At 39.7% G+C, this 26590-nt stretch overlaps 1 protein-coding gene across 3 annotated transcripts in view; it reads right to left on the bottom strand.

Moving 5' to 3' along the window:
- LOC114035509 (AP-3 complex subunit sigma-2) overlaps positions 1-26590 on the bottom strand; it is a 69086-nt gene that overhangs the window by 19591 nt on the left and 22905 nt on the right. Inside the window, exons 1-4 of one of the 3 annotated variants that reach the window (XM_027851659.1) lie at positions 22453-22589; positions 12497-12588; positions 12015-12126; positions 11163-11234 (exon numbers count right to left, since the gene is read on the bottom strand). In XM_027851659.1, the coding sequence (XP_027707460.1) occupies positions 11163-11234; positions 12015-12126; positions 12497-12588; positions 22453-22521 (345 nt within the window). In that variant the 5' untranslated portion in view covers positions 22522-22589. Of the gene's footprint in view, positions 1-11162; positions 11235-12014; positions 12127-12496; positions 12589-22452; positions 22590-25120; positions 26073-26590 lie in introns of those variants that run through there. The other 2 variants (XM_027851657.1, XM_027851658.1) reach the window with 2 other exon arrangements.

The following is a 26590-nucleotide window of genomic DNA, read 5'->3' as shown; positions in this document are numbered from 1 at the left end:
CCATCCCTAGAGAAAGAACTGTTGGTGTCTGAAATACGGATTGAAGCATACTTTAAAAAAAAAAAAAAAGTGTAGCTTGAGCAGAGTTTTCGAAGGGAAAAAATCAGAGGCAGTGATGCGGCGAGAATACAAGGGAGCAGACAGTGCAAAGGTACAGAGATGGGAAATGGAGCATGTGTTAAAAATATGAAGAGTTAGTTTGGCTGGAAACGATGTAGCATTTACATGGCATGCATGGAAAATGTGGAGGTAACTGGCCCGATTAGCACAAAGAGTTTGTGTTTGAGAATAATAAATGATAAAGTGAAATGGTTAAGTTGGGGCCAGTCTATGGAGGATTCTACACTCAGAGTTGAATCTTGACACGAGAGGTATTAGGAGCCACTCAAGTCTTCAGCAGAGGAACAATACAACTAAAAGGAAACTAGTCTGACAACAGTGTTCAAAGCAGTTTAGAGAGAAGAGAGCTGGAAATATGCTGCAGTAATCCACAAACAAAGTTATTAGCATCTAAATTACAGTTAATGTGATAGGAGAAGAATGAGTGAAAAAAGATATCAGTACAATCTGGTGAATCTGAAGAAAGGAGATGCAGGAAGAGTCAAAGATCATCATTCCAGGGTTTCTACCTGGGAAAAAGCACATCACTGAAAGTTACAGAAATATGAGGAAGAGCGAATATCTGGAAGACAGGAGTGGGGAAGGTTTATCAGCCATGCTAAATAACTGATTCTACCACTGGTTTTTCAGGACAAGTTACTTCATCTTTTCTTCAATTTCCCTAGCTATAAAAAGGACTAGTATTCCCATTTCACCTCTGAAAGTTTTAAAGGACTACTTAAAATAAAAATGATTGTAAAACTACTGATGAGTAGAATATGCTGTGGAAATATGAAATACTATGAAGATCCACAGGGCAGCTAGATTGTACAGTGGATAAAAGTCTGACCCTGGAGTCAGGAGGACCTGAGTTCAAATCCAGACTTAGAGACTTCCTAGCTGTGTGATCCTGGGCAAGTTACACAACCCTGTTTGCCTCAGTTCTTCATCTGTAAAATGAGCTGGAGAAGGAGACAGGAAACCACTCCAGTATCTCTGCCAAAAAAAAAAATCGTAAATGGGGTCACAGAGAATCAGACACAACTGAAATGACTCAACAACAACAACAAATGAAGATCCATGTTGAGAAGTGATGCTTCAGAAACTATTCATTATAAACCCTGAAGCAAATAAACAAGAGAAGGGTCACAAGGCGGGTAAAGGGAGCAGGTAAAACAGGAATGAGGGATAAGAGAACTTTTGATACATCAGCCCAAAAACCGAAATACTTAAACCCCCAAGTATTCGGAACCAATGGAAATCAGAGCCTTCCTACCATTTTCACTGAGTCTTTTAGAGTCAACCAACTACTATGCAAAGTGTCTTTATCAATTCAACAGAGATAAGGCCCCACCAAGTTTTATGAGTACTCATTTTCCTATCTAAGATGCAAATGAAGTATCATTATTTGATCCCAATTCTGCCAATTATGTAAACTATGTGTTCTCAGGTTCATAAAATGATTAATCTTTTTAAATTGGCTCTGTGAGCATTGATATATATATTCCCCATTGCAAACAACCCACGAAACCGCAATCAGTTAACCAAGGTTCTCTATATCCTATACTACGGCAAATAAGCAACTCATATACCAGTTTACTTTTTAAAAAGTAAATATTTTCTTTTTTGTTATTCTGAACTTAACAAACTAATAAATATTAGCATCTCAGTATTCAAAAAACTGAAGGAGTACTGTATAAAAAATCATGAATCTCCCTTATATACAGCTTGGTTTTTTAAAGTATAGATAATGCATTCAGCATGTTAGTTCCAAGGCTATCCCACTAGTCTGTTTCCCTCTAGACCTCCTTCTGTTCTGTCCTGTGCTCTCATTCTTTTTTTCCCCCTTACTTCACCATCATAGCCCACAGTTCAGACCTTTAGCCTCAGAGCAGCAGGCAGCAGAACTTAACTGTATCTCATCTGATCCTCAGAACAATTCTGTGATGTAGGTACTATAGATATTATCATCTCCATTTTACAATTCAGGAAACTAAAGCTCAGAGATGTTCATTGTCTTGCCCATGACCATACTTCCAGTAAATGTCTGAGGTGGGATGCTAACCAAAACAGAATGATAAAAGATTACAATCAAATAAAGCAGTTTTGAATTTCATTAAGTGGAACACTTGTTGGTAATAAGATCAAGATCGTGTATATTTTTATGTGTAGAGGAGGTGGAACAGGGGAGTGGGAATTCAGAGGAATTGAGTAAAATGAGGAACTGGGAAATTAGGCTATTTGGGAGAGCATCAATATGTATACTTAAAATCCCACTGCAATAAAGGCAGGGGTTGAGGTGGAGAAAAAGACTGTAAGTCATTTCAATGCTTCAACAATCTGTGATTTCATTGATGTAGGTATTCTCCTCTATCAATTCAAATCCTCAGATGTCTTAGCTGATGGTCTCTGGGAATTGCTGGGGCAAAATAATTCATCACTGTAGTCAACCTGGTGATAAGTTTTTCCTAACTTACTTAAGATGTTTCTCAGATGACAAAGTCCATTACTAGGTCTATATCTGAAGCCCTTCTAGCTTGGCAAGACTTTCAACCCCACAGTAGATATGATCCAAGGTTAAAGCCTTGCCCCAAATTCTTTTCTCTCAATACAAAGCTCTCCAAGAACTAATTTACTCATATAATTAACTATCACATTTATAAAAATATTCCCAAACATGTATCTGCTATCTAAGCCTATTTTCTGAGTTCCCAACCAGCATCTCTAACTTTTCCAACTGGATGTCTTATCTTCATCTCAAGTTCAACATGTCTAGAATCAAACACATCAAAAACTAAGAGCACTACAACCCCAGCTGGAAGGGGCCTTCACAGAATCACACATTTTGGGCGTCAGAAGCGACCTCAGCAGTTATTTAGTCAGATCCATACACAAACAACAAATACCCACTATAACATACCTAATAAACGATTATCCAATCTCTGCTTGAAGACCTCCTTGGAAAGAGTAAAGCCACTTTGTTTGTTTATTTGTTTTTGGCTAGGCAATGGGGTTAAGTGACTTGCCCAGGGTCACACTGTTAGTAAGTGTCAAGTGTCTGAGGCCAGATTTGAACTCAGGTCCTTCTGACTCCAGGGCTGGTGCTCTATCTACTGCGACACCCACCTTTCCCTGTAAAGCCACTTTGGGCCGCTCTAATTGTTAGGAAATTTTTCTTGACATTGAACCTAAATTTGCTTCTTCCCAACTTTCACCATTTGTTCTAGGCTCTGCCCTCTGGGGCTACACTCAACAAATCTAGTCTGTCCTTCACATGACAATCCTTTAAATACTTGAAGGCAGTTATCATGTTCCCACTGAATCTTCTCATCTACAGACTAAACATTTCTGGTTCCTTCAACTGACAACAATGGAAGTCACCTAGTCTTTGATTCACTTTACAGATGAGAAAACTAACACCTGAAATGAAGGAGCTTGTCCAAATTTACACAGCTAGTAAGTGGTGGTGCTGAGAGTAGACTCAAGTTCTCCTGTCATCTTTTCCCCAGAACCACCTCATCCTTTGGACATCTCCATTTTTATCAATAGTACAATTATTCTTCCAAGCACCTAAGCTCAAAATATTGTAATTCTTTTCCCTCCTTCCATCTTCTTCTCCATACCCATTCAGCACTCAAGTTCTTTCTACTTTTTTTTTTAATGTCTCTCCTATCCTCCCATTTCTTTTTATTGCCATTGTTAAACACATTAGACCAGACCTTTATCACTTCAAACTGGGACTACTTCAATAGAGCCCTAAGTTTTCTTGACGCCAGCCTCCCCTCCCTCTAATCCAAATGCAACAACAAATTTAATAAATGTAAGCACCAGCTATATATAACTCCTTATGCCAGACAATGGAGGAGACACCAAGATGAGTTTTAGACATGGTTCTTGTTCTTGAAGGGCATAGTCTGGCATGATAAGACACACACAAAAATTACAATTAAAAATAGAACATAATTGAGTTAAAAAGTGCTGAGGAAGGAAACATTTCCAAGAGAAGGAATAAAGAAAGGCTTCATGGAGGAGGTGGCATTTGAGCTGGGTTTGAAAACCGAACAGAACTTCAACAAGGGTTTTTTTGGGGAAGCAGTGTGATATTACGTTATAAATATAAATTAGCATGAGATTATAGAGAACCATGAATGCCAGAAAAATTAGTTCTTTTTCCTTTAGGAAATGAGAAGCCACGACATGATTCTGAGCAACCAATCAACAAGCATTTATTAAGTACCAGATATGTGACATGCACTACATTAGGCAAAAGAATGACACGATCAGATTTGTCCCTAAGGACAAGTAATCTGAAAGTGATATGAATAATGTGCTGGAAGGATGGAGCCTGGAAATGGGGAGGCTGGTTAGGCTACTGCAACAGCCCAATCAGGAGATGATGAGAAAATGTACTAAAGTAGTGCTAGCAGGAATGAAAATGAAGATATGGTAGCACAGAGGTAGAACTGAATAAACGTGGATGATACAGGAAAGGAAGAAGTCAGATGATACCAGGTTTCCAAGTTTAGGTGACTAAGGCGATTAGTTAACAGAAAAAAGGAAATCAAAGGAATAACAAGTTATGGGGGAAAGATAGAGCAGAAATTCAGTTTTGAACATACTGAATTTGAGATGACAGTGAGACATCTAGACAGAGGTGTCCAGAAGACAACTGGCAACAGATGGCTAATGTTCAGGGACATAAATTTAGAAGTCTTCAGTACAGAGAGACAGGCGATGAAGTGGGCATAGGTGATCATCTATATACTTCTTTGAGTATAAGGTCAGAATCAGAGTTGGGGTTTACAGAGATAAAAATGGTTCAAATGGTTGCTGTGGAGAATGTGATAAGGAACTCAGGAACTGTGGTGAATAAAGTACCTGGAAACAGCAATGACAGCCTATCTGAAGTTTGCAGCATAAATTTATAATGGACAGAATTAAATATTTGCACTTTCTTTAGCAATCCTGAGTAGCTTCAGGGCATAGAAAGGAAATCAGATGGTGGAAGTTACCCATGGTTAAAGATTAACAGGACATAAATGACAGAAGATAATTTCCTCAAAATACTGCTTCAAATTAGCAATTTTGGTCAAAAAGGACAGATAATGAAATACTTCCTCTTACTTGATAGAGAAATAGAGAACTATGAAAAAGGAACAGTCTATGCACTATTAGTCATAATCATTTTTTTGGTCAATTCTGCTAAACTTGTTTAATTGTAACTCACTGTTACAAGGTGGGGGAAGAGAATAAAAGTGGCATAAAAAATAAAAACAATCAATAAAAAACTTTTAAATGCTGTTTTACATATATCATTTTCCTATGTTCATTGACTCTCTATGTGCTCTCATATACTCAAATGGATCTAACATGTCATAGATATGGATGTTTCCTCTACTAACCCAAGTTGCAATCCATTCACATTTGCCCTGGGAGATTCTTGTCAATGTCTTTTCATAATTTTAACACAGTCTTCTCAACATGCTAGAGGATTCCACCATTCCTCCTGATGTCTTGAGGTTACCAGTGGAGAAATCAGGCTGTCTCCCTGTCATCCTTCACCCTTACCACATAACTAGGCGACCTTTTCTTCCTATCACACATTGTCTTGATGACATCTTTGTTTTCTGTTCTTCAAAATATCTGACTGGTTTTACATTGTAAGCTGCTCATACCTACCATGCAATTATCTACTGCCCTCTGTGTGACATTCTTTTCCAGTCCTTCAGAGACTGCTATGTCCTATGTCTCACAGCCCTACAATAGCACTGGCAGAATGTTAGTATTAAAAATATGGGTCTTTGTTCCTGGGAGAAACTTAGCATCATTAAAGGAGACTTGCAATTCCTGAAGCCAATTGATCTTGCTGTCCTCCTCCTGTTTAATTCTGGGCCCAACTTTGTCCACTTGTACCATCTGTTCCAGACACACAAAATGATGGACAAGCTCTGTAGGTTTTCCATCCAAATGAATGTTATATTCTGGACAAAATACTCTTCATCTACTTGATGTTTCCCATGTGGATGGTCAGAATTTACAAATTGCTTCCAAGAGGCTCTATAGTATTCTGGAGTCTGAGGCCACATCCTTCACAGGATATACCTAACTGCTACAATATAAAGAAAATCCAAATTCTTGGCACTTAAGGCCCTCCAGAAGTTGGTCCCAAACTAACTCTCTCTCATGCTACATAAATTCAACCCCCTCATTGCTGCTACACAATCCTTTTATATGTCCCTAATTGATTTACTATCCTACTTACCACTGTGGTTTTCCTAGACTTTTTCATCTCTCTTCAAACCTTCCATGGCTAACCTTTTCCCCACCCTCTCAGCTGAGAACCTTTCTCATATTTCACTGGAAAAACTGAAGCCATTCACTGAGAGCTCCTTCTCCCCTCCTCATGTCATATTATTTAAATGCCTTCCCCTATTATCTCCTCTGTTACTCCAGTCTCACACAAGAAGGTGTCCCTTCTCCTTGCGAAGGCAAACCCCTCTACATGCACAAGTGATTCCATTTCATCCCATGTTCTCCAACAGATTCCCCTCAACTCCCCTTATCCCCACTGTCTTACTCTTCAAACTCTCGGTCTGCTGGCTGCTTCCCTGTTGACAAAAACATTCATGCTCCTCCATCCTCAAAAAACCCTCGATTGATCTGTCTGATAGCCATAGTGCTTTATTTCTGCTTCCTCTCATAGCAGCCTTCTCCTTGAGAAGACTGTCTAAAGTTGGTGCTCCAATTCTACCCTATACTTTCCTAGGAACCGTTTAAAGAAAATTAAGGAGAATTTTACATGCCAGGTTACTGTATAGAACTATTTTATCATTTGTATCCCCGTTAGAAAACTTGTATCCTGAAAACAGGGACTTTTGTTTAAAATAAGTCATATAAGATCCCAGTTTTCCCACATATACTCTGGCAAAGAACCAAAACGGACATCAGATCAAATAATGATCAAGAAATCCAAAAAGAAACAAAAAGTAAATTTCTTCATACAACTCAGGACTAAAAATTAAAAATCAATCAATCAATCAATCAAATGGTCTGAAGCCTGTGAGCTTTTGAAAAAGGGTCCTAGCTAGCCTCCACAAAGATAAGCAAGCCAGAAACCTGCCAGTGTTCTGACCAGAGAAACTCCTGGGAGGCCCTGAAGCCTTCAGTGCTGGAGGAGAGGACTTGCAACGTTTGGAAGGGGAAGTTGCTGAGTTGATGAAAACTCACAGTGCTTTGTAGAAAAAAGACCAGACATCTGTACTCCTCTGACTGGATTTGTTCCTAAGGACCCTGTAGACCGCAGAACTCGTACCCTGAAGGATCCAGGGGATCTTGCCGGTATTATGCATGTAGACATATAAGAGGAAGTGGAAGTTAGTGGCAGGAGATCAAGAAATTGAGGGTCAGGATCAAATGTGACTTAATTAAGAGTGTGGAAAGGGAAGAGGAAGAAGTCTAACTGGCACTAAATCACAAATAAGGAACTGAGGCAGGAAAGATGACTAAAGAGAAGATACTGAACATTATAAAGAAATATTATGGGTTAAAATATGCTCAAGATTTAAACCCAGAGGAAGTGAATAATTCCACAATAACTATAATCTAAACCTCAGAGAAAAAACAGCTTGGTCACAAGGACAATGAAAGTACATAGAAGAAATGAAGCAAGAGATAAAAGAGAAATTATAGGTGAATTAAGAGTTCTGGTAGACAGAATCATAAGGGAAAAAAAAATAACTTCAATAGAAGGTAGAAAATTCTACCTAAATAACAGACTCTAAAAACCAGAAAGCAGCATAGAGGACTCAGTGATTCCATAAAAGAAAAAGAAATAATCAAACAAAATCAAAATATTTAAAAAACCTTTCCCATAAGATCAGGAGTAAAACAAGAATGTTTGGTATCACTACTATTATCTGACATAGTGCTAAAATGCTAGTTATAACAATAAGAAAATGAAATTGAGGGAATAAGCATAGGCAAAGAAAAAACAAAATTACTAGCTTTTGCAGAAGATATCATAGTTTATATAGAGAACCCCAGGGAGATAAACTAAAAATTAATTGAAACATAACATTGGCAACATAGTAGAATATAAAATAAACCCCCTCAAATCAGCAACATTTCTATGTATTATTAATAAAATCTGGCAGAAAAAGATAGGAAGAGAAATTCCATTCTAAATAACTAGAGAATCTATAAATATATAGCGGTTCACCTACCAAGATACATATAGGAACTATATAAATACAACTATAAAACACTTTTCTACAGAAATAAAGATGAACCTAAGCAAATGGAAAGCTACTAATATGGATAGGCCGGATCAGTATAATAGAAATGACAATACTTGGTGTCCTTTGGTACAGGGACTCAGGAAATTTTCCTGGTCCCTGAAGAAATCTAGTGTGTCCTGTGTAGAAAGGAACACCTAGAAATTTTGCCTTGACCTCAGTCAGACATCCTTATGGGCTGAGAGAATCATGGAAGAGTTTTACCTAGAACAGTTTGGTTTCTCACCTAATTCTGCAGGGAAGAATTCTAGTCAACCCAGGTCCCTAATCTCTGTGGGGAGAGGCCTCTTAGACCCAGTTTTGGTTCTGTTTTAGCATTGGTAATTGACTTAGCTCAGAGTACAGAGGCCTCTCCATAGGAGAGAAAGGGTGAGGACCTGGTCCCACTGGAGTCAATGAACCAGTGTTGCTACAAGAATCAACCTATTATAACTTTAAACTGTATTATAATGTATTTGGAAGTAGGGAGGAATGTTAATTACCAGCTCTGATTATGAACTGTACTATGCAGATTTTTCCAGAGGCACTGGGGAAGGCATTCAAAAAGGAAATGAAGAACAGCCCCAAGCACTAAAAAAGCTTTGCCAAACATACTCTAGTAGATTTTCTGGGAACAGCACATACCAAAACTGGGGAGAGAGTATAAGGGTAGAACTGATTGCGCCCACTCCACTTAAAGTGATAAAATGCCTTAATACTTTAACAAGGAGAAAACAAGTCTCAATTAATCAATCTCAGTCATAAGCTTTCATTTCAAGCAAACACAAGACTTGAGACTAAGTAGAAAATTTCTTGGTAATGGAAATGACAACGATGTTGCCCAGCAATCACGTTTGGATTGGTTGAGGAAACTTGGTCATACGTTGGGGTCATTTATAAAATATCTAGCTAGTTTAGAACCAGGGTTATTCCAGAGACTGAAGTATAGCATTCCAGTAAAAACCGGAATGGAGAGAATGGAGCCATTACCCCGTTTCTAAGTTTAAAGCAATAAAATACTTAAATCAAGAACAAGGGTGACATTTCTAGAGTCTTATTTTTTTCCTTTATCTTCTGTATTTGAAGAGATTAAGTCTGTCTCAGAAAAAGAGAGATGAAATCAAAGATGAGTTGGACAAAAACCATCTCAGGCGAGGTGCCTTTCTGACACTCAGAGAGGGCTGTGGTTTCTGATTTACTTTCTGCATTATTTGTTGCTCAACAGTCTCAGGGATGACAATCCTTTCTGATGACACATGAGTAAAATATAGTAAATCATCTAGTAAGTTGTAAAAAGAACTTGTGACACCAACAATATCCCTAATGGAGCCTTACATGAAGATAAGCACTGTAAGGAAGAGCCACAACAGCTAGTTTGTGGCTATTTACTTCTCTTCAAAGACAAGTCTTATAATATGCCAAAGTATTTGAATTGCCTTATTACTTTATGAGAATTTTTATAAACGTTCAAAAAATTATACTAGAGTAATAAGGCCAGTAATCACAGAGGGAAGGAACCATTATGTTCTGTGACATTCTCAAAACCATCTATTCTTGGCTTTGTCAGTAATGTGACAGCAAAGCAAATTTTCACTTTAGGTCTCCCTGCTAGATATATGATAGGAGAAAAGAAGATTTAACAACTAGCTTATTCAGCATATAATACAAAGGACTGCAAATATTATACTAATAGCCCTTTGAGACTTTTAGGATCCTTTCCCATAAGGAAAGGAGAGAGTGGCTGCTCAAAAGCTTCCCGATAAAGGCTCTGAAAGCTGGTATGACAGTCCAAGAGTCCAAAGTAAAGCAAAGAAAAAGGGAGCAGAAGCCATGATTTTTCTGCACATGTTCTAGGCTGTCTTCTGGAACTACAGGAATCATATATTTCATAGGGTCCAAGAACAAAGCCACTTAAGAATACTTAATTCCACTACAGAGTTTTTCACTGAGTTTAATGACAAATCCAGGGCAATAATGCTGAGACAAAGGAACTTATTCAGAATTGAAGAAAATTTCTCCAAAAACAATACTATCAATGATTTGCCTGGGAATATTTAATCTCATCACAAGAAAAGTCTTTTAGTGAACTCTAACTTATCTCAAAGACAAAACAAGAGTAGTCTTATGTAAGCAGATCTCCAAAAGAGCAAGCTCACAGTTGAGATAACAACATGTATGTGTGTTTGATCTGGTAATATAATATAGGCTCAAAGTTTCATACTGTCTTGTAGGTTCCACCTTTAAACATTTCATTACATCAGGTGGCCTGCCTTTGCAACAGGGAAGGGATAGGTAAACCACGTCCCACAGTTGTAGTTGTAAGACGGATCTAAGAACAAATTCTCTGGCCCACTCCTACCTTCTTCCCATTCAAAACCTGATCTTAGCAGTCTATTCTCTTATACAGCACAACCTTGAATTATATCACTGTCATTTTAGTAACTACATTCTCTATGACAAATTCATACTTTGAAAACTACAGAAAAAGTCCCCGTGGTTATAGTAACCTTCAATTTGTCTCTGGCCAAAGCAAAGAATAACACTTTATAATCTGCCTAAATCTCACCCTAGTATCCAATTATTCTGAGTTCACTGAATGTCCAATTCTCTCTGCACAGATGAGTAGAGGCTACACAGAGTTTAAAAATAAAACACAAACTAAATATATTAAAGCCATCTCTGGGAGCATTCCTAAAGTAGGAGATGGACAAAAGAAGAATGGGTAGAGAGGGGTGGAAATAGCCTGGAGTTCCTAACTTACTGGGAACCTTGTTCTGGGACAGGATGTACCTTATCCATGTGGAAGATCAAGTCCAACTCACACACATTTTCAAAACACTTGTCCAGTGTCTCCACAAAAACCTAGAGAAAGAAGAGAAACAGATTTACATCAAATTGGAAGAAGTTCATGTATTCTTGAATGTAAACTTGTTGGGGAATGGGGCAACTGTAACTTAAGCCTATCCCTTCCTCTCAAAGGAATTCCAGCAAATGATCTTATGTACCAGGCCTTTAATACAGTATTAACTAAACATGGGAATGCAAAAAGTTTCCGGGGAAAAATTTCATATTTTAATATGGCCCCGTTATTTACAGGCTCAGGTAGCATACTTTTTCCTTTCACAGGGTGCCCAAAAGTTTTCAAATAACAAGGGGTTTCCTCTCTATTTGATCACCGGTTCCTTAATCTAAACTTTTGTTTGCCTGCTTCCCAAATTTTACCCAGTGGGTTGTTCAGAAGGACTTAATTCTAGCACCACCTGCTGGTCATCTGATAATTCTGTCTCAGGTACCAACCTAAGACCAGTAAAAGGACCCACCAGACCACTGACTCCAAGGGAAACCATCTGTGGAGCTTTCCACAGAGTCCCCAGAAGCACAAAGGGACAAAGGAGATGAGCAGTGATAGTGTGGGGCAGGCAGCTTACAAGATTAATCACCACTGTCCAAAGCTTGGAGCCATTTTACTATCACCTCACCCCAGGATCCCAGAATGAGACCTCTAGAGCTAGGAGGGAGCTCAGGAGACCATCTAGCCCATCTAGCCCATCAAGCCCATCAGTCATTGGTTTACCAATAAGAAAATTAAGGCCCATGAAGTTAAGTACCTATTCTGCTTCTCAACAAGTCCATCAGACATACCTGAATGAGGTCCAAGATCCCCAGTTCACTTTCTGAAGAATCCACACAAAACACAAAATACAAAGTGGCATAGTGTCGGTAAATCAACTTGTAGTCAGAACCGCCAATCAAACTGCAGGAACAAAAGACAACCCCCAGAGATAGCTGAAATGCTGTGCTAGAGTAAATGTGATTTTCACTATACCACACTGCCTAAAAACGCACAGCACAATTCACCAGACCTGCATTCAAATCAGGCAAGTGACATGTACCCCTCCTTACAGTGAGAAAAAAGGGCACCAGACAAGAAAACTGAATTTACAAGCACAGATAAGCCCTGGAAAAATTAAACAGGGCCTCTTCATGAACATCTCTGTCGAGGCTAAAGCCAAGGTATATCCTGAATACAGCCTGACACTTAAAGAACACCAGCCTGAAGTCACAGGACCCATCAGCTGACCAGACCTTGAAGTAAATGGAGAAAAAGTAAGCTGCTGGCTTACCTGCCCCCCTCTAGGAAATTACAGATGTTGTCATCTCGCTTGAGGACAAGGTGGAAAGTCTCCCGGACAATCTGCTGTTGAATCTCTTCCGGCTACAGGAAAAAAGAAGAGTCAGACAAATCAGTGGGTTTGAGACCCAAAGGGGCCATAGTTATGGGGAGAATGAAGCACTACCAAAATCTGTAAAGCACACCACTCTGCTATTCCATAACACTGGAAATGGGAAGTTTCCAGTCTTCACCAAACACCTTCCCTACCATGTTCTTTTCCCCTCCTTTCTAATATCATCAGGGACTCACATGACTTGCCCTAGACCAGCAGTTCTCAAACTTCTTGGTATCAGGGCCCATTTACATTCTTAAAAACTGAGGATCCCAAAGAACTTTTGTCTATTTAGGTTATATCTGTTGGTATTTAACTTTTTTAGAAATTATAGCTAATAAATTTTTAAATATTTAGCTATTACTTCATTTAAAATAATTACATGTTGACATAAATTTTTTAATGAAAAATAATTATATTTTTCTAAACAAAAAAAATTTAGTGAGAAGAGTGGCATTATTTTGCAAATTTTTACAAATCTTTTTAATGTCTAGCTTAACAAGATAGCTGGATTCTCATATAAATGATCTGTGAGATGTTTTGGTTGATGTGTATGAAGAAAATCTGACCTCACACAGATGTGTAGTTGGAAGAGGGAGGAATATTTTAATAGGCAAATAATGTATTGGTAATGTTATTATGAAAATAGTTTTGACCTTAAAGGATCTTGGGGACCTCCAAGAGTCTGACAATCATTCTGAGAGCTACTGCCCTAAAACATCAAGTAGTTGATGGTCAGCTACCATCAAGTGGTTATTGGTCAGCTACCATCAAGTGGTTATTGGTCAAGCCTCCACTTCTAGCATTATCATGAACTATAAAATAAATGGTTCCATGAACACAATGAGACACAGGTCTTGCAACACAACTAGTCCCAGCTCTATCTCTTGATTAATCTTTTTTGAGACTTTGAACAGTACCCTCCCACATATTGTTACAGGTCACGTAACAGCAGTAAGGATAATCTCAAAGTAAAACCATTAATCCAAAGAGAAAGTTGAGGACATAACATTCTACTAGGGATTCAGGAAAAACCTCTTTAAACATGGCCATCGCTTCTGGTTAAAAGTAATTTATTAGATCACGTCACTCTTTCCTTAATCAAAATTTGCAATCACTGGTTAGGATAAACATGGACATTTACCAATATTCCAAAAATGTAATTCTGAGAACATTTAAGTACACTTTGACCTCCCCAAAATACATTTCCTTAGTCTGCAGACTATTTTTCTACAATGCTCATAACCAACAACTTTACGGCAAGTATAGAATCAGAGACCTAATTCCCCAAATACTTCTTTAGAAGAAGTCTGCTAAGCAAAAATATACTTGCTCTTGTCACCCTGTCCCCATCTTCTATCTATTGTCAAAAATACACATTTCTATAGGATATTTTTGAGAAATCCAATTAGCCATTTCAGCATTAGGAAGCAACTGTCCCTTCCAAACTCACAATGTCTCTCTGCTCTATACAGAAAGGTTAAGCTTTGCTGTCTTTGAGAACAATGTGTACTCCTTGATAAGCTACATTGAATTCAAGTTCTGATTTAACCTTTTAAGACTTTTCTGTGGAGACAAGTCTATGTCTTTGAACTCCCAGTAACAATCCCTTCCGTACAAGTGAAGTCTTTTGGTTCTCTATCCCTCTTCCTAGCTGAATAGCTGCAGCAATGAATGAAACCTTGAGACCTAATAAGCAAACCTCAAGGTGGCAGGTGGCATTCACTTCCAGTAAGAGCTAAGTTAAATCTGAGATAGTTAAATCTCAATCTGCAGAGCTATCACCATGGGAACTGACCTACGTGTCAGAAGATATAAATTTTTTGTTTTTTTCCAGGAACTCTGATTTGTTCTGAATTTACCATGAAGATATACTCTACTTAGGTGTGTATTTCTTTTTTTTATATAACAGTTCACATTTATGTAGCACCTTAAAGGCATTTAAATGTGTGACATAGGTATATCAAATATTATTATCTTCATTTTGCAGTTGGGGAAACTAAGGCTCACAGAGGTTAAGAGAATTGTCTAAGTTCACATAACTAGGAAGTGTCAGACTTGGGATCTGAACCCAGGCCCTCCCGACTCCAAGTACACCTAGCTGCTCTTGGATGGTTTTGGTTAGAAAAGTAAATATCCTACACTTTCAATGCACAAGGACCCACACTTGCAGCCCAACGGTATTGTTTTCTGGGGATCTTTACTTCTACCACAAGGGTACTCCCCTTTACTTACCACCACCTTTTCATTGATTCTGGATGGCTTTTATTCTATACTAGCATATGGGGATAATAAGGGACCTAAGTTAGTGATGATGAGTAGAGGAGGAGTATGAGAAAAATAAATTATGGAAGAAAATAATACAATTTTAACTTGAATCTTGTCTAACTTACAAATACTCAAATGGATCAGTGATCTCATGGATTGGATGTTTCTCCAAAGCTGCATATTGTGAACCATCTATATCTGTCAATTCTGTGCAATTCTTTTCAACAGCCTCCCATAATCTGCAATAGAAGTCCCATTCAAAATGTCAGAGACCTTCCTGAAACTCTGATACATCCAAAATCCAGGGTAGCATCCAGTCTGTCCATCTGTTATTCCTTGACTAAACCATATAACTGGCCCATCTTCCTGTTATCTTTAACCTCAATAACATCTTTTCCTACTGTTATTCTTTGAAGTTATTCATTGCTTATAGTTGCAACCTGCTCACATGCACCATATACTTCACCACTTACCTCTACCTTAAGGAAACTGCAAAGTCACTCTAACAACTCTAAGTTTCTCCCAAAAATAAAAGTACATCTTTTAAATACCAATATTCTACCAGTGTTCTTGTATGGAGTTATTTTAAGACATGAGGCATGGAACCCTGTAGTCTCTGAAGAATTAAAAAATGATTATCAGAGGTCAGTGGAGACACACACACTGGTTTTGAGCCTATAGGCAACAGATATAATTTATGTATTTCCATAAAGGCTATACACACACTTTTATCTTTTTATTTTTTTGTGGACCACCAATGAATTGATGTTATCGACGTAAATAGCTTTTCACCTGGCACACAAAACATCCCAGAAGTTAGCTAGATTTGGGAAATGCTCTAAAGGTGGGGTCTAAATTCAGGCTCTGACCCTGGCTTGGCAGCAGGACAGGAAGTCTAATGCTATAAATCTCTCATCTACCATGTTATCACTTTATCTTCAGATGCCAATCCATTTTAAGCTAAATCCTGTGGGGTTTAGTCTAATGAAACCAACTCACTGAGGCAATCGGGGTTAAATGACTTGCCCAGGGTCACACAGCTAGTAAGTGTCAAGTATTTGAGGCTAGATTTGTACTCAGGTCCTCCTGACTCCAAGGCTGGAGCTCTATCCACTGGAAACCAACTTACTTCTAAAGCTTCTAAGGTAGATTCAAGAGAGCAACATTAAGACATTCTAATGTTTAATGTCATCAAATGACCCAAACTCCTCAGGACTAAATTCTATCTTCCTAGGATCAGGAGAGGTATGAGGAAAATCAGGATAGCTCATGATTGCTACTAGTAAAACCAGACTCTTTTTTTCCACCTCTCTCATGAGTGGATATATCCAGAACTAAGTCCATAGGGTTCTGCCTCAGGAATATGCCTACTTATCTAGTACAGTAGTATAAACTTAAACCTATAATCAGTTTCTCAGTATTTTGGACTATCCATGATCTAAACCCTGAAGATAACAGAATATTTATACCAGTGAAGATTCCTTTCATGATGTTGCTACTGTGGGGATTAAAACTGTCCAATCTACAATAAAAGAGACTGAGGCAGAGCTCTGAGCCAATGGCACTTTATTAAAGGGTCCATGATCCCCTCTTAATGAAGGAGACCTCAGATCTTCCTCACAATCTGAGATGCCCCTTCTTCCAGGACCTTGTTTTTATAGGGTTTCCAGATATGCAAAAAAGACATGATGAAATACAGAATCTTTTTGGTTGATAAACCTTGCTCTTGAAGGCCAAAAATGACAACAGGGCAGGAGGGAGAGAGGGGGGGATATCACAGGTTGGCTGAAGCATAGGGCATCTACACTGACTAAGTGGTCATAAGATGGTCATCTGCTCACATATGACAAGAGAGAATGGTCTGGAAATACAAAAATAAATTGGGAGACTTTCCAAAGCATCAAGGCATTCCACTCATGCTGGGCTTGGACATGGAATCTGAGTAAAAACAGCATGGAGATATCTTTGTCAGCATTCTCGTGGCTGCACAAGTAAGCCTCATAACCTGGTAAACAAGTAGTGAACATTAAGTTTGAGGCCCACTATAAGAACCTATCTATCCCTATATGATTTATATAGTGTATCAAACTGATTAATACTGACTGGAATAGAGGAGGGGTCCAAATGTATTATTTCTCACACTACTATCTAGAACAGGCCTACACAACCTACAGCCTGCTTATGGCCCATGGGCACGCCAAAGGATTTTGGGTGGCCCACGAAAAATGTAGAGGAAAACATCCTCAGGCAGGTTGGGCAGGTCTGACCTAGAGCAAGGATTCTTAACCTATAGTCCATATAGTACTGATGATGAGAATGCTGCCAAACTCCTGAAAAAGAGGTCATGGACTAAATATGTAGAATGAATATTTAAATATGCAAAAAAAAAATTGTGGACATGGCCAATATGAAAATTTCATTTGCTCAATTTTGCATATTTGTCATAAGGATTTTCCTTTTCTCTTTACTATGTTCTCTTTTACCAGTTAAGGTTAGGGGAAAATAGGAAGAAAATAAAATAAAATGTTTGTTAATATTTTTTTATGTTTGTCAATTTTTAAGAAAAGTTTTTTAAAAAAACAACAATGAAGATCGGTGAGAGCTAACCCCTTAGGAGGGTATAAGGTGTGTAGAAAAGCTCCCTTTCCCTCCCTCTCTAGAGGGTGCTGGACCAATCCTTCCTTGGGCTTACAGTAAAAGAGGGGAGGGGGAAATGAAATTTCTCTCCTCCTTCTTCAGCCCTGCCCAGAGGCCCATTCCCAGCTCCAGGGGAAGTGCATCAGTTTAACTCTTTGCCAAACCACCATTTTCAGCATTCTTGGAACCTTCTCTTGAGCCACTTCACCCTTCTCTGATGCTGGATGAAAACCTGGTCTTATTACAAAGGTAGGGAGAAGTGTTAGGTTCTATCTATAGCTCAGTCACAAAAGAGAGATGACCTCGGGCAAATCACTTCATATCTCTGAGTCTCAACCTGTAAACAGGCTGTTCTCTAGGATTCCTTTCAGTTCTGCTAATATGCACAGCCCTGACCCACAGAGAAAAGCTTAAGACTCACCCCTCTCAAAGATAAGCTAACAGAAAAAGCTGGGCGGTGAGGTGGGGGGGAGGGTTTCTTCATAGGTAGAGAAAATTTGCTAAATTCTTACATAAGGTCAGAGAGTCAACAGAAAACCTAGCACTGAAACACAGATTTAAGGACTTCATATGAAAAACAAAATACCCATAGCAGGACAAGTGTAGGACCTAAGAAAAATCAAGATATGGCCCCATGTCATTTTTTAAGTCCCAAAACACCATTGCAACACTAATTTAAACTACCGTTAAGATACTATGTTCAATTTGCTTTAATCAGCTTTTAAGTTAGCATTCTGAAATATTACTGACCCAAATTACGCTGATAGGAAGATAGATGACAAAGTGAATAGACAGGTCCTGGAGTCAAATCCAGCCTTGGACACATACTAGCTGCATGTCTCAGTTTCACCTGTTTGCCTCAGTTTCCTCAATTATAAAAATGAAGATAATACTAGCACCTATCTCCCAGAGTTGTTGTGAGGATCAAACCAGACAATGCTTATAAAGGACTTAACATTATGTTTGCCACATAGTATGTGCTATATAAGTGATGGATATTATTATTATTATTATTATTAAAGACACTAAAATTCTGGAATCAATCTCTTGACCTCTGTTTCCTCAATTATAAAGTGAAGGAATTAGACAAAATGGTCTCAGAGTTCCCTTCCAGATCTTGATCTATGATCTAAGTGCTAGGAATTGTCAATTACTATCTATCACTGAGATTTAAAAGAATTAGGAAAGTTCTCTCAGGTTAAAATTCTTGAATTCATCTGTGGAACTACTCAAAGCACTAAAAAATTTCTTCCTTTTGGCCTACTTGCTATAAACTTGAAAAATTTTGACCCGGATCAAGTACCTTAAACCTGTTCTCAAAAGAGTTTGGAGAAAAGGAGCTAGGGATAATGCCCTTCACACCAAAAATGATGAGAGGAAGGGATAAGAATGGACAGAGGGAAGAAAGAAAGATCCCAACTGGATAGGGTAGATTTATACAACAGGAAGAGAGTACAGTAGGTAGTGGACTGCTTATTCATATCTAACTAATAAGGCTGTGAAAAAGAACTTAAAAGAAAAGCTTGGCATAGGTTAACTATCACTGAATGAGGATTTTTTTTTTCAACAACTGCCACTCAATTTTAATATAAAATTGATACCAGTATTAACTATAAGCACTAACCCCTTGACAAAACATATATAGTATGTTAATAACAAATTCTTTTTTTTTTAAAGTGGCTAAAACCTCTCCCAAATTAAAGTCTGTTTTATAAGAGGATAGAGGTGGGGAGATAGATATCTAAATTCCTGACCAAGAAAAACCAAATACCAATTGTTTATATGCTCTCAATCATCTAAACTTTATGAGACTAGGAGAATGTTCAACTCAGCTATCTGGAGAACTTAAAAGGAATGAATGTTGCCTCCTTCCCTCTTCATTGTTTAAGGGTCTTACAGAGCTTCTTAAACCCCATGGGGTCTAGACCCACAGTTTAAGAAGCTCTGAAGGGGTCCCGAGTGGAAAAAGTTTAAGAAGCCCTTTGTGACTACATTGGCTTCCCACTTGGTCCCTGAAACCTAGTAGCTTAGAAACCGAAAATAATAAATGCTAGTTTGCTATATTTTTCAGATGTTAACTGTTGTAAAGCATTTTGGAAATCAATCCATTGGGTGAATATCCTTAATATACCAGGCAGCTAGGTGATGAAGTAGATAGAGGAAGACTCCTCTTCCTAAGTTCAAGTCTGCCCTCAGACACTTAACAGCTGTGTGACCCTAGGCAATGTGCCAGGACTATCAGAATTGACATTGTTTGTCATTCCTTCAGTTGTTTTTGTCACATCCGGCTCTTTGTGACCCCATTTGGGGTTTTCTTGGCAAAGATACTAAAGTGGTTTGCCACACCCTATTCCAGCTCATTTTACAGATGAGGAAACTGAGGCAAACAGGGTTCAATGACTTGCCCAGGGTCAACCAGCTAGTACACGTCTGAGGCCATATTGGAACTCAGGTATTCCTGACTCTACATCTGGCACTCTATCCACTTCCCCACCCGGCTGCCCCGAATTGACATTTAGCCACAAATAATTTAAATAGCAGAACCTGTCAAGTCTCACTAGCTAAGGTATTTTTATTTTAACTTTTTAACTTTTTTTTAAATTTTGAAATTCAAATTATGTCTCTCTCTCTGGCCAGTCTTCCATCATAAGATACCCATTTTACATATGAAGTCATGCAAAACACATTTCCATATGGCTACGGTATTTTAAAAGGTGGTGTTTGGAGTTTAAAAATTATACTAAAAAATCTAAGTCATGTTGAATCCTACCTCTCTTTTACAAGCTCACCTGAAATACTACCTTTTCTATGCAGCCATATCTAATCTTGCTCTAAGTGGTTCTCTTATCAACTTTGTTGATAACTCTTTTGTAGACATTTCATACACAAAATATTCTATTTTCTATTAGTTATTTCTGCATCTCTTATATCCTCCATTCAAATGTCAACTGCTTGGAGCCAGAGAGCTGTCTTACTTATCTTCTTGTACATCCATTGCCTTACACTTGGTAAATACTCAATATTTGTGGAATTAAATGGACAAATCAAATCAAAAGATGCTCTCTGTCTCTCTGGAAGACAGGATTCCAGGACACAGGCCTAAGTGTGAGTAGAGGAAATGAAAAGTATTATGAAGAACCAAGGAAAAGGGCTGAGATCTAAGAACAGGAATTTGGTAATGACATGGTAATGGCAGAAGAGTGAGAAAACATCTCAAATCAATAAAAAGAAAAGAACAATTACTGACATTTTTATGGCATACAAGTTTGCAAATCACTTTACATTCATTATCTCTTCCATGCCTCACAACAACCCTGACAGATAGGTACTACAAGTACTAGTCCAACTTTACAGATGAGGAAACTGAGACTCATATTAGTTAAATGACTTGAACATAACTAGTAAATGGTATTAGACAGGACTTGAATCCAGGTCTCCTGACTCCCAAGTCCAGCATTGTGGGCAGTATGCCAATGCAGCATTGTCCACAATGCTTTTCTTTCTTTCTTTCTTACTCTCTTTTTTTTGGGGGGGGTGAAGCAATCGGGGTTAAGTGACTTGTCCAGTGTCACACTGCTAGTAAATGTTATGTGTCTGAGGCCACATTTGAACTCAGGTGCTCCTGACTCCAGGGCCAGTGCTCTATCCACTGCGCCACCTAGCTGCCTCTTTGCTCTTTTTCCTTTTTTTTTTTGTCCACCATGCTTTGCAAGGAAAAGGATCCAGTCCTAAGGGTCTTTCTTGGTAGTAAATTACAGGCTCATTGATTTAGAGCTGGCAAATACCTAAGGGATCATTTACCCTAATCCCCTCTTTTTTCAAAAAAGGGAGGCTGGACTTGTCCAAGGTCAGGATTAAGTGGCTGAGCCAGCCCTGGAAGCTAAGTTCTCTGACTCCAAATTCTGTGTTCTTTCCACTAGATTAGGACACCTGTGAAAGGTACATACAGGGGGCAAGATAATCAATTTCCAGGGACAGGGAAAGGGTCTAGACCACCAACAGATGACAATAGCACCTTCATATCCATTCATTATTTCTCTCCAACAGTGGCTGAATTGGGGTAACTTGGGATAAGGGTTTAAATGTGGATGGGCATACAGCAAGCCAGGGCAGAGGGCCACTGACCTAAGAAGGTCAAAGCCAGGGAGGCTTAGAGGCCTGGAAGGGGACATAAAATAAGGAACTACTATCTCCAGCCTGCCGTGCCTTTAGGATAGGGGACTTCAATGCAATTCAATCAACATTTACCAAGCACCTACTAAGTGCCAGGCAAGGTAGTGCTAAACTGGAGATACAAAAAGGCAAAAGTCAGTCCCTGCCCTCAAGAAGCCTATAATCTAATGGGGGAGGTAGCGCGGAAGGCTACGTGCCAACAAACATAGGCAGAGCAAGTTATGCACAGGATAAACAGGGAATGACTGGCAGAGAAAAGGCACTTGCAATTCCGTAACATTGTTGGTCATGGTACATGGCAGTGGGATGACCACTGAAAACCTGAAACGATTTTATCCTAATTTATCTCGTCCAATCCCCTCCCACTCACGCCTATTTCACACGTAAGGAAACTGAGGATCCGAAAGGCGAAGTCGCCGGTCCAAGGGTGCACTGGTGGTGTCGGGGGGAGGACCTGAACGCCGGCAATCAAGGGCCCGGGGTTCGAATCCCAGCCCTGCTAATGCCTACCAGTGCGTCCCTGAGCAAGTCGCTTGCCCTCTCAGGGCCTCAGTCTCCGCCTCCATAAAATGAGGACAGAGGTCCATGTAATCTCATTATTCCGGGATTATAAAACTCGAAACCAAACCCTTTTTCCACCACACCCGCCGCTTCCCGTCACGGGAGGACTCGCGAGGCAGCTATAGACGCCAGGGGAGGGAGGGGTCAAGGGTCGAGGGTCGAGTGGCAAGGAGGAGGAGGAGGTCCTGACGCAGCGCGAAGAGGGCTGCACTCACGAAGCGCTGGTAGAAGCGAACCAGCCGTGGCTTCCCATGGTTGTTAAACACCAGAATCGCCTGAATCATCTTTCCCGGCCGACGCCGCCACCGATTCTCAGGCACTCTTCCGGCTCCTTCCGCCAGGATTGACGCTTACTTCCGGCCCGTCCCTCTGCCAATAGCGTCCCCCGCCCCAGAAAATATAGAGGTGGCTTTAAGGCCCGCCCCCTTCTCCCGTTCCTCTCTTAGCGTGGAGTTTTCCTTGGCTGGGTCTCAATTTTCCTACCAGCTTTTTCATAATCGCTGGGAACCCATCACTGACTTTTACAGCACCAAATAAATAGGGCCCCTCATGCTGATGCCCAGGGTCTGGGGGCATTTTTCTTCCTAGTCCAGTGTTCAAAGACCCATATCCCTGCCCTGCTCCATATAAACAAGATGGTTGGATTTGTTGAATAAATAATAGACCCTGGCTTTGTGCAGGGCCTGGAGTCAGGGGTACCTGAGTTCAAATCTAGCCTCAGACCTTCACTAGATGTGTGACTGCGGGCAAGTGACTTCATCTCTGTTTGCCTCAGGTTCCTCATCTTTAAAATGGGGATAATAATAGCACCTACCTCACAGGGTTGTTGTGAGGATCCACTTGTGCTCAGCATGGTATCTGGCACACAGTAGGTGCTATCTAAATGTTAGCTATCATTATCATCATTATTATGGGGGATAAATAACATATCCTGTTTTCATTGGAGTAGATAGAGTGCAGGGGTGGGATTCAAGAGGGCCTGAGTTTAAAGCCAGCCTCAGATACTCACTAGTTATGTGATCCTGGGAAAAATCACTTAACCCTATTTACCTCAGTTTCCTTAGCCATAAAATGGGGATAATAATAGCACCATCCAGGATGTGAGGATAACATGAGATAATAACTACAGAGTGCCTGGCACATAGTAAATATTACATAAATGCTATTATGTATTCTTTGCTCCCATTAGTTTATCCACAAAATAATCTTGTAAGTGTAGCAGACAGCGAAACGACTATTTAATCAGTAACAAAGCCAGGGTGGTGTATATACAACACTGGACTTAAGAGTACATAAGACTTATGTTCAAATCTCACCTCAACTAGTAGCTAGCTGTATGACCTTGGACAAATCAGTTAAGCTCTCTGGGCCTCAGTTTCCTCATGTGTAAAAGGAGAGGGTTGACAGGTCTATGGCCCTCTGATCTTCATGCATGCTCAATTCTACCAGACTAGACTGACTTGGCATTAAGGTCAGAGCCTCAGTAAGACACAGAGTTTATTTATACTCGAAGCCATAAGCCCCAGAATCAAGCCCTCCTCAAAGACAGGTGGGAATATGTAACTTTCATAATATGAGGACAGTTTCTAACTGTCCTTTAACCCTAACCCTAACCGTATAGGTTTTTATAATTTTTTTTCATCTATTGTGCACAAGTTTCATAAGAATTGAGAAAATGCATCTTCCTGCTTTTGATATGGAACACCGCATATACTGTGGGACACAGAAAACTTGGTTTTGTTTGTCTGTTTCTGTTTTCTTTCCTAATATTTGTTAGAAAGGATAGCTCCCTGGGAGGGATATATTCAGAAGGTAAGGTGACATAAAAACAAAAGGTATCCATCACCTATCAATAAAAAACAAAATAAAAAATTTTAAATACATGTGAAGAAACATGCCTTTTAGGTAGTGGACAGGGCCCAGGGTGGGCCTGGAATCAGAAAGAAGACCCAAGTTCAAATCTAGCCTCAGACATTTACTATCTCTGTGACACTGGGCAAGTCACTTAATCTCTGTTTGCTTCAGTTCCCTCAACTGTTAAATGAGGATATTAACAGCACCAACCTTGCAGGGTTGTTGTGAGGATCAAATGAGATAATAATTGTGAAAAACTTAGCACACTGTCCGGCATATAGTAGGAGCTTTATAATGCTTATTTCCTTCCCCTTTGGCCAAAAATTATATGAAAGAGTTTAATCTATCAGTGGCACTATTTCAAGGACCTTAAATGTGGAAAAATGGGGTTCCATCCTGGACAATTAGATATTTTCTACTTGCCCATCTGATGAATGATACTAACCAGGAAATCTGCAGACAAATACATTATTTTTCAGAACTTTCTTTTCCTTCAGGACTTGCCTTTCTTTGTAACCCTAGCTCATAACATAGCACCTGGCATGTAGTAGGCACTTAATAAATGCTTACCGACTGACAGAACTGAGCTGTGAAGCAAAGGGCCAGTTACTACCCAACTTTATGTTCAGTCTAGTCTAGGGAAGGGCAATAGGGTCACTTCCAATTCCAAAGTTTGCCTTTATATCTCTCTGACCTAGTGTAATACCTGGCACAGAGTAGATACTTAAATGTGTGCTGACTGACTGATACTCTCAGAATGTTCTGGATAAAGGTTAAGTTATGGAGATGCCCAAGACCCCACCTGGGCCCTGCTCCTTTTTCAGGAAGAGTGGATTTCAACCTAGTTCAGATTCTGTTTTTTGTAGCATATTAACTGGCTAGTCAGCAGCACCAACACTTAGAAATCACTTTCAACGAACAGAATCCTGAAACTAAGGAAGATTAGTATAGTTACTGGCACATAGCAAGCACTTAATAAATGCTTGTTGACCTGACTCAAACTAAGAATCACACACTGAAATCAGTGAGTTGTTTTGTGTTCTTTTACCCCTAGAATTTACTAATTAACAAAAACTGCTGACAAAATTAGCTCATGGTATAAAAGAGGCATAAATTATATAAAAAAATCAAAACATTCTAGACTGGGAGGGTTAGTTCTAGAGCTATGGAACAGTTAGGCACACTAGTGGAGGTGGATAACTGCACCCCTTTGGCTCTTCCCTATCAATCACCCAATTAGTCCTGGCCAAATTCAAGGCATCTTGGAATCAGAAGATGGAGATGAAAATTACCAACCCCTGTGAGGGGACAATTAGCGGAGGGATAAGGTGAAATTGGGGATGAAAGCTACAGTATAAATGGAAATACGGCTGCATTGCCAATTGAGGTAAGAGGGGTATGGGGCTGTGGGAGAGAGTATATGAATCTGTGCAAGGCCATAGGGAAGAGGCACACAGAGGAAGGAGACAGAAACTGACACCCAGCTTCAGTTTTTCAGGGGTTCATGCAGGAAGTTAAAGCCAAAATGACCAACAGGGAATTCACCAACTTGTTCCCAGCTGAGTGAATCACTTTTGTTTCCTCCAAGTGTAGTTAAAAATAATTCCAATTCATCTTGGAGGTATCTGGTCACTCCCCAAGAAGACTCTCAAGCTGCCTGAATGAGGAAATGGTGACCCTTCCTTGCACAAGAACTAAACATGGGAAAACTCTAAGAAGAACGGGCCTTGAGCCCAGGTCCTCCAGGAGCCCCAGTGAATGCACATGCCCAGCCTCAACAGCACTGTAGCAGAGGTGGGCCAGCCTGAAGTGTATTCCAACCACCTGCTAAGATGACGAGATGACATCTTCCCCTCCTACTGCCACTGTTCCGTTAGAAGCATCAAAGATGAAATTAGGGTGAAGGGATTCAAAAGATGTTTCATGCTGATAGCTAGTGGCCACCAAAGAGATGTTCTACTTCCTGCAACTCTCAGTCATCCTGGAGAAATATTAAAAAAAAAGTAGGTAAGTTATTAACAGAGAGCATTATCTGAAATGCTCAGACTGGTCAAGGATTAGACCGCAGCCCATCATCTCAGAAGACCAGCAAAAAGACTCAGAAGTCATTGGTGAGAATTATTCAAGACTCTTGGGACAAGCGGAGTATTAGGCGGGTCAAACTACTGCCACAATCTCACCCACCACCTCCCCTCAGGCCCAGGGGGAGAAGTCCAAGAACTCCAGGAACTGGAGCATCCCTTTCCCAAGGTCACTGGCCCTGCTTTCAGCCTGACTCCTACGGCCACCAAGTGTTGGTGGGCAGGGAAACCCAAGAACCCCAGGATACCAGAGCCACCCTGACCCCACTGGCTTTGGTTCTAGCCAACCCTCAATAGTCATCATCCAAGGGAATAACCCTGGAGGAGATGCAAACTAGAAACCATCTCTGTAGGTGACTGCATTCCCTGCCTACTCGCAATCACAGTTGCCAAAAACCCAGAAGAAAAAGTTCTCGCC

Source organism: Vombatus ursinus, unplaced genomic scaffold (genome assembly GCF_900497805.2).
Source record: "Vombatus ursinus unplaced genomic scaffold, bare-nosed wombat genome assembly UNPS02009205.1, whole genome shotgun sequence".
NCBI lineage: Eukaryota > Metazoa > Chordata > Mammalia > Diprotodontia > Vombatidae > Vombatus > Vombatus ursinus.
Note: the sequence above shows the minus strand (reverse complement) of the source record. Positions and strands in the feature narration are given on the sequence as shown.